The sequence below is a fragment of the Cnephaeus nilssonii genome, assembly GCF_951640355.1.
Source record: "Cnephaeus nilssonii genome assembly, chromosome: 1".
NCBI lineage: Eukaryota > Metazoa > Chordata > Mammalia > Chiroptera > Vespertilionidae > Cnephaeus > Cnephaeus nilssonii.
The window spans coordinates 64,687,294-64,699,966 of NC_137072.1; the positions used below are offsets into that span (position 1 = coordinate 64,687,294).

Here is a 12,673-nt window from a genome sequence, read left to right on the forward strand (position 1 = left end):
ACCCCCAGTTGCCTACGACCCATCGCAGGCTCCCTGCTGGTGCCCAAGGCCGGAAAAGCCTCCGGCGGATGGTTTCCTGGTGGGCATGGCTGGTGGGTGTAGTGGAGTGATGGTTAATTTGCATATTACTCTTTTATTAGGTAGGATGTTTATTATTTATGCAGACAGCTACTAAGTTGCAAGGAAATATATACTTATTAGGTTGTTTAGACCTAGCTTCCCAATACTAGTAAATAAAATGGTAATTTTCTTAGCCTGGGGACTCCATGAACCAAGAAAATTTGCAGATCTCTCCCTTAAGTGTTTATTCATTTATCAACAACAGCAAAAAGAAACATTTGTGGGCTATTTAATTCAGACACTGGTATATGAAAATGTTAATGTCTACTATGTTAATGTTCTATAATATATGAAGGATAATAAAAAGGGGAGAAAAGGATTTTATTACAGTTTTAGAATTCTATGAATTCTAATTCATAGTTTTCAGAAAGTCAAAGGAAGTGAGGAGATTTTAAATAACTTTATATTTTTCATGTTCTTTGAGTTCCTTGTGTCTGCTTGATGAATAAATTTTTTATTTCTAAAAATGTACTGTAGTATATGATTGAATCTATATTTTTAAAAACTAGTAGTAATAGTTAAAAATATATCTTATTTGTACAGTCCTTTGACTATTATTAGGATCAATCTGTGTTTCTCTGGACATATTTTGTACTGCTTTGGTGAAGATGAACATGCAGTGGTTATTAATAGCATTAGTGTTTTCACTTCTTTAATTTAAAACCAAATATACCTCACAAAATCCTAATACCATAAGAGAAAAGTGAGACTTAACATTTTGATATGTAGTATAGGTTTCATTTTTTCTTTTAAATGATCAGATTTACTAAATCAGAACTTCAAATTATGGTTGATTTACTTACCTCTCAAAGCTTTTATCATTGCTAACTACCTTGTTGCTATGTCTTGTTATACAGTATTCTGATGCTCTGAAAAAGATGGATCCTGATCACTTGGTAGCATTGGTGACAGAAGTTATTCCCAATAATTCCTGCTTAGTTTTTTGTCCCACTAAGAAGAACTGTGAAAATGTAGCAGAAATGATATGCAAATTTTTAAGCAAGTATGTTAATCTTTTAAAAATATTTTGTTCTGTTTTATTTTTGTCATAATTTGCATGTTCTATATTCTGTTTATTCAACGAGCACCGATTACTTCTTGCAGAACATTGTTTTAAGTTGTTACACCTGATTCTAAAGGCCTTGACCTTGAAGGAAGTTTAACTATGAAATTCACATATGTGAAATAGCCAGAGAAAAATTTCAAGGCTACATGTAAGAGAATGCTAATACAATGGCTTCTATCAATGATTCTCAACCCTAGCTACACAGTAAATAGGGAACTTTTTTTCTTAATATGTTTTATATTGATTTTAGAGAAAAGAGGAAGGAAGAGGGAGAGAGAGATACATCAATCAGCTACCTCCTGCACATCCCCTACAGGGGATCGAGCCCACAGCCAGGGCATGTGCCCTGACCGGGAATCGAACCAGTGACCTCTTGGTTCATAGGTCGACACTCAAGCACCGAGCCACACTAGCTGGGTAGAGTTATTAGAATATTATTAACTATATTCCCTGTGCTGTGCTTTACATCCCCATGACTATTTTGTAACTACCAATTTGTACTTCTTAATTCCTTCATCTTTTTCACTATTTCCTCACAATAGCTAAAGCTCTGGTCATAAATCTCCCTAAAAATGATACCTTGGTCCTCCTCAGCTTAGAATTCAGGCTAAAATCTGACTTAACTTACTTTTCCATTCTTATTTCTCCTACTCTTCATTCACTCTGTGGTTCATCCAAACTGGACTACTTCTCTTCTTTGTTTATGCCTTGAACTTCCCATTTTCAAGCCTTTGATAATGCTTTACCCTCTGCCAAGAATGCACTTCCCTGCCCCTTCATTGCCACCTTTCTAACACCTGTTCTTCAAGACCCAGCTCAGATCTCAAGTTCTCCCACAACCATTCTTCATACAATCATATCTTTCCTGGTCAATTATAAATAATACCTTCCTTCTCTAAAATTATATGCTGATTATCCATATTCTCACTGCTTATAAGACTTAATTCCTTGAGAAGTGTTTATCCTATATATCCTTCTCGGGATCTTGAACACTGGCTGGCAAAGAGCAGCAGAAAGTCCTCTGCTTCCCTACTAAGCTGTCACTTCTAATTTTTGCACTGATGACTCTTGAACATTTTCTTCCCAGTTCTTCACTGTTCTTCTTTTGTCTCTTTGCCTCCATTTCTCAACTTCTTATGCAATTACTGGTGTTCTTCAGTGAACACCAGCCAGAGCTTTCTATTCTTTCCATGAAACAGACCAACATAACACAGGGCTGTGTGTATTTTGTTTATATTTTGGATGACATGTGTTTGATACTGGTATTTAGAAGTTGTTGCTTTACAGCCATTTGGTAGTTGTTTCTACACAGTTTTCCTTTCTTTTCTTAAAATAACAGGTGCTTCTAGACATAGAGACATTGTAAGATAATATATATTATTTTTTATTGATTTTTTTTACAGAGAGGAAGGGAGAGGGATAGAGAGTTAGAAACATCGATGAGAGAGAGACATCGACCAGCTGCCTCCTGCACACCCCCTACTGGGGATGTGCCCGCAACCAAGGTACATGCCCTTGACTGGAATCGAACCTGGGACCTTTCAGTCCGCAGGCCGATGCTCTATCCACTGAGCCAAACCAGCTTTGGCGTAAGATAATATTGAAGTTTCTAAAATGTTATTGTCCAGACAGTTATATAGTGTGGATGATTTAATAATATATGTTTCTATCTTAAGAGAAGAGAATTTATGACTTAAAATAAAATAAATCATTTTCAATAAAGCTATATGATCTAGTGAAAAAAATTAACATTTAGAGCAGGGCTCTAAACCTGGTATCCATGGATTCATAGGAAGTACAGGAATGAGCTTCAGGAAGTCGAACCTTCTGATAGTAAATGCACAATATTGTGTTTATGTGAATACTAGAGGCCCGGTACACTAAATTTGTGTACTGGTGGGGTCCCTAGGCCTGGCCAGCGATCAGGGCTGATCGGGGCCAGGCCAATCAGGGCCAGGCCTGAGAGGAGGCGATGGTCGCCAGGCCAGGCACGAAAGGAACTGATGCCAGATGCCGATGCTGCCATCGTCGGTGCCCCACCACCGCAGGGTTCCCCGCCTCCCCTCCTCCTCCTTCTCTCACTGCTGTGCCACCACTGTAGCTGGTGGGTGGCGGGCCGATTGGGGCCTGCCAGCTGGGGGGAGGGATGGGGTACAGGAGGTTGGCCACCGGACCTGAGGAGGGAGCTGGCCCCCGGCCCCCTTGGGAAAGAGGCCTTGTCCACCACCACCCACCCCCAGTTCCCCATCCCAGCCCCGGGTCTGCCAGCCAGAGGGAGAGACCATGGGAGGTTGGCTGGTGGGGGGAGATTGACTGTGAAAGCACACTGACCACCAGGGGGCAGCTCCTGCATTGAGCGTCATAGCGATAGTCATTCCAGTCGCTTAGGCTTTTATGTATATAGATTTGTGTGATTTTTCTTAGCTTTATTCAAATTTTCACAGTGCTCTGTGATCCACACAAAAAGGTTGAAAGAGCCTGCCTAATTGTGAAATCAGAATCAAAATTCTAAGAACATTTTATGTACTTATATCACTAAAATTAACCCTTTGCACTCGCTTGCTTTTTTCTCGATTCCTTTATTCTAATGCTAACTGTGTCGAGTCACACTCGACATCCGAGTGCAAAAGGTTAATATTTTTAAAAGAATATTTACATGCATTGACTGAAATCAAAAGTATAAGTACCTTGTCACTGTAAGATCAGGGTTCATGTTTCTAACATCTTTTTTCCTAGGGACTATCTGAAACACAGGGAAAAAGAAAAACAGGAGGTAATTAAGAATTTGAAGAGTATCTGCGGTGGCAACTTGTGTCCTGTTTTAAAGCGCACTGTCCCGTTAGGGGTTGCTTATCACCATAGTGGTTTAACGAGTGATGAAAGGAAGCTCTTGGAGGAAGCCTATTCCACAGGAGTTCTCTGCCTTTTAACCTGCACATCCACCCTAGCAGCAGGTGTTAACCTACCAGCTCGAAGGTGAGATATAAGTCACTGTTGACCAGGCTCAAAACTTTTCAATTCCTAGCTTACCAGTTTCGTTGTTTTATCCTTTCTTGGTAGTGGGTGAGAATTTATTGTGTTTTTTGTTTTGTTTTGTTTTAAGTATTTGCTGAGTTGATCCTTTGATTTATTTCCTTTAATATTTAATGAAAAACAATATTAGTAGCTTTCCTGATATTAAAATTCCTTCTCTTCCTTTTGTGCTCTCGAAATCTGGTTTTGTTTTGTAATATGTTTTTATTGATTCCAGAGAGAGGAAGGAGAAAGGAGAGAGAGAGAAACATCAATGATGGGAGAGAAACATTGATTGGCTGCGTCCTGAGTACACCCCTTACTGGGGATTGAGCCCATAATCTGGGCAACCTTTTGGTACATGAGACCAATCTGGTTTTGATGTCAAGGTTTATTATCCTGCTTGGGTAGAAACAGTTGAAAAGCTTTCCACCATTTTTTATCATATGAAAGAGTTTATTTTACATAAGTATTTCCTTGTAGAGAACTCACCCATAAAGACTTTTGAGTCTAGTATCTTTTTTAGAGTAGATCATTGATTACCTTTTCAGTTATAGTATTACTAAAGCTGTGGCCTGCATAGTTGATTTCTGTTCTTTAGAATTTGTGACTTTAAAAAATTTTCCAAACGGTCAATTTTTATAAAGCATCCATGAGTGTTAAAAAAATATATGATTCCTTTTGAGTGTGCAGTTTTCTGTATCTCAATGAGATCACAGTTATTAATCATGTTACAAGCTCCTTTATATTCTTACTCTTTGTGATTCCTTAATCTGTCAATTTCAGAGAGGTGTGTTAGTCTCCCATTTTCATTGTGAAGTTGTCAATTTTCCCTTTTTGCATTCTAGAAGTGCTTATATTTCAAAACTATTTAGGTATAAAAAGGTATATTCCAGCCCTGGCCTGCCCTGGTGAGCATGGTTCAGTGGTTAGACCAGCAGCATGCCCACTGATGGGTTGCAGGTTCAATTCCCAGTCAAGAGCTATACCTCAGTTGCAGGTCCCATCCCACCCCCGGTCGGGGTGCGTGTGTGAGGCAGCCAATCGATGTGTCTCTGTCACATCGATGTTTCTCTCTCTCTCTCTCCCCCTCTTTCTCTGCCCTTCCCTTCCACTTTCTCTAAAAATTAATGGAAAAAATATCCTGACTCTTTGGATGAGGATTAAAAACAAAAAAGGTTTACTCCATATATATATTTATTTCAGAGAGGAAGGGAGAGGGAGAGATAGAAACATCAATGATGACAATCATTGAGCAGCTGCCTCCTGCACCACCCCCACTGGGGATTGAGCCCACAACCCGGGCATATGCCCTGACCAGGAATCAAACCTGACCTCCTGGTTCATAGATCAACACTGAACCACTGAGCCATGTCAGCCAGGCTTCTCCAACTATCTTATTGTTGAATTATACCTTCTATCAATCTAAGTTTTTCTAACTTAGTGATTTTTTCTTTGAATATGAGGACTACATTATTTTTGCCAAGTATATCTTTTTCCATTCTTTTATTTGCAACCTCTGTTATTTAGTTTTTGAAAAAAAATGGGAAGTTATCCTATATAATAAAAGCCTAATATGCTAATTGTCCAGTCATCCAGTTGTCCGTTCAACTAATCAAAGTGTAATATGCTAATGATATGTTAAGGCCACTCAATTGCTCGCTATGACGTGCACTGACCACCAGGGGGCAGACAGTCGACCAGTCGCTATGACATGCACTGACTACCAGGGGACAGATGCTCCAACTGGTAGGTTAGCTTGCTGCTGGGGTCTAGCTGATCGGAACTGAGTGAGACAGGCTGGACATACCCTGGAGCCCTTCCGCAGTCCCTCCCTGGGTGGGCAACCTCCCATATCTCTCCCCAGCCCCAATCGTGCACCAGTGGGGTCAATTGGCCTGGCTTACACTCTCTTGCAATCTGGGACCCCTCGGGAGATGTTGAAAAGCTGGTTTCAGCCTGATCTCACAGGCCAGGCCGAGGGACCCCACTGGTGCACGAATTCATGCACTGGGCCTCTAGTATATATGTATATATTCTATTTTTCTTATTCCAACTATTAGCAGTTGGAATGAAAATGTTTTTCTGTCATTGTAGAATTAATAATTATATTCTCTTGTACATGAGTCTTGCCATTTATATATCCTCTTATACTGCCTCATGTATGTATGTTGCAATTAACTAAAATTGTAGTTCTAGATTTTTATATTTTTTTCATTTTATAATCAGTAACTATTTAAACTTACTTGTATATTATCCTTGGTTTTTATTTTGATTACCACTGCCTCTGATATCCCACATCTTCCTTTTGTGATTCTTTTTTTTTTTTTTTTTTTTGCCACCCTTGAGTAATTATTGAGTACTATATTGGGGTAAAAATTTTTGAGTCTTTCCATAGCTGAAGATGTCTTTAGTTTAGCCTCACACTTTAACACCTTACTAGAATTTTAGGTTCAGTTTTTTTCCTTGTGTTCCTTGTTTTTTAGGAGCCAGTGTTGCTCATTTTTGTTTTTGTGTAGGTTCACTGTTTTTCTCTTTCCAATTCCGTTAAACTTGTCTCTTTAACTGTAAAATTCTGTCATAGTGTATAATAATAATTGCAAGCTATTGCACTCCCTCCTTCATGCCATAATAGCTTTACATGCATTGACTTAATAGATCTCCACGCCAACTCTTTGAGGAAGGTTATATTTCATTATCCACATTTTATAGAAGGGAAAACTTAGGTGCTGAACAATGAAATAATTTGCCCAACTTCAGGCCTAACAAATGAGTTTCAAAGCCAAGGTCTGAACCCTGGAAACAAATTCTACAATCCCAACCATCCCAGTTTAGCTACTTTTCATTCTTAGGGGTTGGCACTTGGATATATGTTTTCAATTTAAAGTTTTATGCCTTTCATAATCTTAGAGTAATTTTTTTGGTTATTGTATTATTTTTTTCTTTCATTATCTCACTTCTCGGCTTTTGTAATTTCATTAGGCAGGGTTGGAACTTCCTAGATTGAGTTTTCTTATCTCTTTTCTCATACATTTTTGCAATCTACCTGAGCTATGATTTCTATAACTTTACCTTCTATATAACTGTATCCCATTAACTATGTTTATTAATTATTCAGTTCTTTTATTGAAATTTTTAAGTGAACTCAAAAATTTTTTCTTAGTTTCCAAGAACTCTCTTCTTTTATCACTCTTTTATTCAATAAAGTCTGCTGTTGTATTTTGAACACAATACCCTTGAGGATTTTCTATAGATACTTATTAGAATTTAAGTTCTTTAAGTTTTGTATTATCTGCTTCTATCAGACTTTTTTTTTTATGTTCTTGTTTTTCTGTTATGTCATTAGCTTTTTTTTCAAGTGTTAATCTTGGCTGTTCATTGAGATTTATAAATAAAGGAGGTGGTTAATCAGTATAGATAAATACCATAGATTTTTCTCTCATCTTTTAACAGGAAAGCTGGCTACAGACTTTTATATACATGAGCAGGATGAAACCAGTTTGTTTATAGGTCAAAAACAGTTGAAATCTGCAATTTTATATAGTTGACAATAATATAAATTCATCGATAAATTTGCATATGTTGGTGGTACATGGTGAGAGTTTTCATTTATGGAGTATAAAATAAAAACACTATTGCTGAAGTGGATTGGTCATAAGCTTTGCAGCTAGATGGACTTAAGTTCAAATTATGCTTCTGGTAATTACTAATTTTGTGGGTTGAGATAAGCCAATTAGCTCCCTGTTAAAAAATATATATATATTACAAGGAGTTTTGTAAGAATTACAGATAATGTACACAAAGAACCTAGGACGTCATAGATTTTTGGTAAATACTAGTTTTCTATTATTTTAAGTTAATATGTCATTAAATTTAATATTACATAGGTATAATGAAATTAAGAATTTAAAAAATAGGTGCTATTGCTATAGGTGGAATATAACTTTTAATTAATTTTATCCATTTCATAGAGTTATTTTGAGAGCCCCCTATGTTGCTAAGGAATTTTTAAAGAGAAGTCAATATAAACAGATGATTGGCAGAGCTGGCCGTGCTGGAATAGATTCTGCTGGGGAGAGTATCCTTATATTGCAAGAAAAAGACAAGCCACAGGTAACACTCAGTCTAGTTCTTAATTGGTTGTTTTGTCTTTTTTTGGACTTTGGCCTACCACTTTTATGAGATCATTTAAAAAAATTAATTGTTAATATTTCTTTAAATAATGTTTCCTTCTCTGGGATTAAAAATTAGGAAGAGTAGTTTGAATACTTTTGCATTTTAGACAAACAATGAAAAGCATTTTTCTTAATTATCTTCTATTTTCATGAGCACAACTGTACATTCTTTTTTTTTTTGTCTTTGTGTTTTCTTTATCTTACCCTGCCTCCACAAGATATGCAAAAAATATAAAATTTTATATAAAACATTATTTATTCTTTATAATAATACAAAACTTAATATTGATTTAACTTTTGTAGGCATTGGAGTTAATAAGCAGACCATTGGAAAACTGTTACAGCCATCTTGTTCAAGAATTCACCAAGGGAATCCAAACTTTGTTTCTCTCATTGATTGGTTTGAAGGTATATTTTAATATTTTAAAATCTTTTTACTGTTACCTAAGATAATAGAGGTTAAATAGTTATGAAAACTGTAAAGTATGAAAAAAATGTTAACTTTAAGTTGATGTGGAAAAGAACAGTCTGTGACCTGATAGATCTGAATCTGGATTTATATGTGCATTTTTAATCTTTGAGTTATAAGAAATATGAGAAATCAACATCATAACTGGACATCAGTTACAAGTAGTAGAGTTTGGTGGATACTATGGACACACAAGTTGCTATGAAGAAACAGATCCTGATATGGAATAATCCAACATTTCTGCCCATGTTAAGAGTAAGGTTCACCTATAGTTCTGTGACCATTCTAGGTATTTTAAACATTTATGAGATAACTATAGCTTTTATCGGGTAGAAAATTAAAAAACATTAAAAAAAAAAAAAAGACATGAGCCCTAACTGGTCTGGCTCAGTGGATAGAGCATCAGCCTGCAGACTCAAGGGTCCCAGGTTCGATTCCGGTCAAGGGCATGTACCTTGGTTGCGGGCACATCCCCAGTAGGGAGTGTGCAGGAGGCAGCTGATCCATGTTTCTCTCTCATCGATGTTTCTAACTCTCTATCCCTGTCCCTTCCTCTCTGTAAAAAATCAATAAAATATATTAAAAAAAAAAAAAAAGACATGACAGGAAATACTCTTTTACTAAGATTAGAAATTAGCTCTCTTTTTTAAGCTTGCTCCTGAGTTAAACTTCCTTTTTAGAATTATTCTTAAGTAAATTTTAACTTTGTGCCCAATGTTACTCTGCCACAAAGTGGCAAAGCCTGGGTTTGAATTCAGCTTTGTCTAAATACAAAACCAGTGCTCTTAACCCTTCATGCAGTCTGTAGTCACCCACAACTTTGTCTAGTTAACTCCCACCCAGCCTTCAGATTTTCACTTAACCATCGCTTCCTCAAGAAAGCCTCCCTGTGCCACTGAATCCAGTCAGTCTTGTGTACTCCATGGAACCACACACTGTACCCCCTGGAATGTAAGCCCTGTGAAAGCAGGGTCCACATTTATTTTCATGTCACTGAATCTCAGTGCCTAACACAGTGCCTGGCATGTGGTTGTGTGTCAGTAAATGCTTGAATTCATTAATGGATTGACTTTGGAATTGGATATGGTTGAACTTCCAGGTTGCGGCAACAGTGGAGAATCCAGCTTTGAGAGGCTGTGGAGGCCAGAGGCAGAGGCTATAGCCCAGTGGGTTTAAATCACTATGTCTAAAGATTTTTCACAGAGGGGTAGAAAGTGAACATGGTGGTAGCTAGAAGGATCAAATAAATGTGGGTTTTTTTTAATCCCCAGTATTAACTGTAATTAACCAAGTAGAAAACAATATAGAGACTAAGTACGTTGATAATCTACAAACTGAGTATCAGTTCTAGAATAGAATATCTTAAAAGTGCAACTTTAGCCTAATTGAATACTATATTAAGAGAAGAAAGAATAAGAAATGTCAGTGCTCCATAATATTTTTTGTTATCCCTTATATTGGTTTAATATGAAATGACTACTTAAGTTTTCCATTTGAAATATTATCAGAATTGTGAGAGAGAAACATGCTTATTGACTGACTATATTTTAGTATAACATACTGATATCATTGAAATTGCCTAAAATAAAATTACTAGAGGCCTGGTGCATGAAATTCGTGCATGGGGGGGTGTCCCTCAGCCTAGCTAGCACCCTCTCCAATCTGGGACCCCTTGAGGGATGTCCAACTGCCCATTTAGGCCTGATCCCACCGGGCCTGCAGGGGAGGGCAGTTCATAGACCAGGGTATGCAGTTCATAGCCCAGGGTGTGCAGTTCACCCCAAACTGCCCTCCCCTGCTGTCCTGGCTGCCCCTAACTGTCCTCCCCTGCAGGCCTGGTTGCCCCCAACTGCCCTCCCCTGCAAGCCTTGTTCCCCCCCCCTCCAACTTCCCTCTCCTGCAGGGCTGGTTGCCCCTAACTACCCTCCCCTGCCAGCCTGGTCACCCCTAACTGCCCTCCCCTGCTGGCCTGGTTGCCCCTAACTGCTCTTCCCTGTTGGCCTAATCACCTCCAACTGCCCTCCCCTGCAGGCCTGGTCCTCTCCAGTTGCCCTCCCCTGCTGGACTGATCTCCCACAACTGCCCTCCCCTGCCGGCCTGGTTGCCCCTAACTGCTCTCCCCTCTTGGCCTGGTCACCCCCAACTTCCCTCCCCTCTTGGCCTGGATTCCCCCAACTGCCCTCCCCTGCAGGCCTGGTCCTCCCCAACTGCCCTCCCCTGCTGGCCTGATCTCCCACAACTGCCCTCCCCTGCAGGCCTGGTTCCCACCAACTGCCCTCCCCTGCCGGCCTGGTTGCCCCAACTGCTCTCCCCTCTTGGCCTGGTCACCCCCAACTGCCCTCCCCTGCAGGCCTGGTTCCCACCAACTGCCCTCCCCTGCAGGCCTGGTCCCCCCTAACTGCCCTCCCCTGCTGGCCTGGTCCCTCCCAACTGCCCTCCCCTGCTGGCCATCTTGTGTCCACATGGGTCAGCCATCTTTGAGCACTTGGGGGTAGCCATCTGGTGTGTTGGAGTGAAGGGAAATTTGCATATTACCTCTTTATTATATAGGATAAAAAAATTATTCCTTACTCCTAGAAAGTAATAGTGTTCAACTTACTTCCTTACCTATAGCATGCACATAGATTTGATAAATGAGTGATAAATGTATACTTATATGCCTTAACTCAGTGGTTCTCAATCTTTCTAATGCCGCGACCCTTTAATACAGTTCCTCCTGTTGTGGTGACCCCCAACCATAAAATTATTTTCGTTGCTACTTCATAACTGTAATTTTGCTACTGTTATGAATCATAATGTAAATATCTGTGTTTTCCGATGGTCTTAGGCGACCCTGCTAGTGGTTCTCAACCTGTGGGTCGCGACCCACAGGTTGAGAACCGCTGCTGTAGAGCCTAAGACCATCGGAAAACACATTTATGCTTTAATTCAGATTCATTCATTCAACAAATAAACTTACTGAGTACCTATCATGTTTTAGGTATAGCTATAGATGCTGGAATTAGAGCAGTTACCAAAACACAAAAATCCCTGCCTTCATGAAGCATACATTGGAGAGAAACATTGTATCAATCAGTATAAGAAACTAAAGATGCTGTGAAGAAATTACTACTGGAAGGAAAGGCCCAAAGACATGAATCTTATACAAAGCAACAATGTTTAGAGAGAATATAAGAGAGTCTTACACAAATGATGAACTTTCCCTCTTGAAATCTATTAGATTGTTCAGAATCAACATTCAAAAACCCCTAACTGCTCTCCCTTGCCAGCCTGGTTGTCCCTAACTGCCCTCCCCTGCAGGCCTGGTCACCCCTAACTGCCCTCCCCTTCTGGCCTGGTTGCCCCTAACTGCCCTCCCCTGCAGGCCTGGTCCTCCCCAACTGCCTTCCCCTGTAGGCCTGATCCCCCCCAACTGCTCTCCCCTGCAGGCCTAGTCCCCCCCAATTGCCCTCCCCTAAAGGCCTGGTTCCCCCCCAACTGTCCTCCCCTGCAGGCCTGGGTCCCCCTCAACTGTCCTCACCTGCAGGCTCGGTCACCCCTAACTGTCCTCAACTGCAGGCCTGGTTGTCTCTAACTGCCCTCCCCTGCATGCCTGATCGCCCCCAACTGCCCTCCCTTGCAGGCCTGGTCCCTCCCAATTGCCCTTCCCTGCCGGCCATCTTGTGGCAGCCATCTTGTGTCCACGTGGAGGCAGCCATCTTTGACCACATGGGAGCGGCCATCTTGTGTGTTGGAGTGATGGTCAATTTGCATATTTTATTAGCTAGGATTCTAATTCAGAGTCAACTCTACAACTAATTTACAAATGAAGGGTTAAGTATTACTGATGAT

The 12,673-nt window shown here is 39.8% G+C and overlaps 1 protein-coding gene across 2 annotated transcripts in view; it reads left to right on the forward strand.

The window, feature by feature from the left end:
* The window catches only part of HELQ (helicase, POLQ like), a 45,811-nt gene that overhangs the window by 16,391 nt on the left and 16,747 nt on the right, over nucleotides 1–12,673 (forward strand). For both annotated transcript variants that reach the window (XM_079777988.1, XM_079777989.1), the window contains exons 8-11: nucleotides 978–1,123; nucleotides 3,923–4,162; nucleotides 8,170–8,311; nucleotides 8,677–8,781. In XM_079777988.1, the coding sequence (XP_079634114.1) occupies nucleotides 978–1,123; nucleotides 3,923–4,162; nucleotides 8,170–8,311; nucleotides 8,677–8,781 (633 nt within the window). The remainder of the gene's footprint in view (nucleotides 1–977; nucleotides 1,124–3,922; nucleotides 4,163–8,169; nucleotides 8,312–8,676; nucleotides 8,782–12,673) is intronic.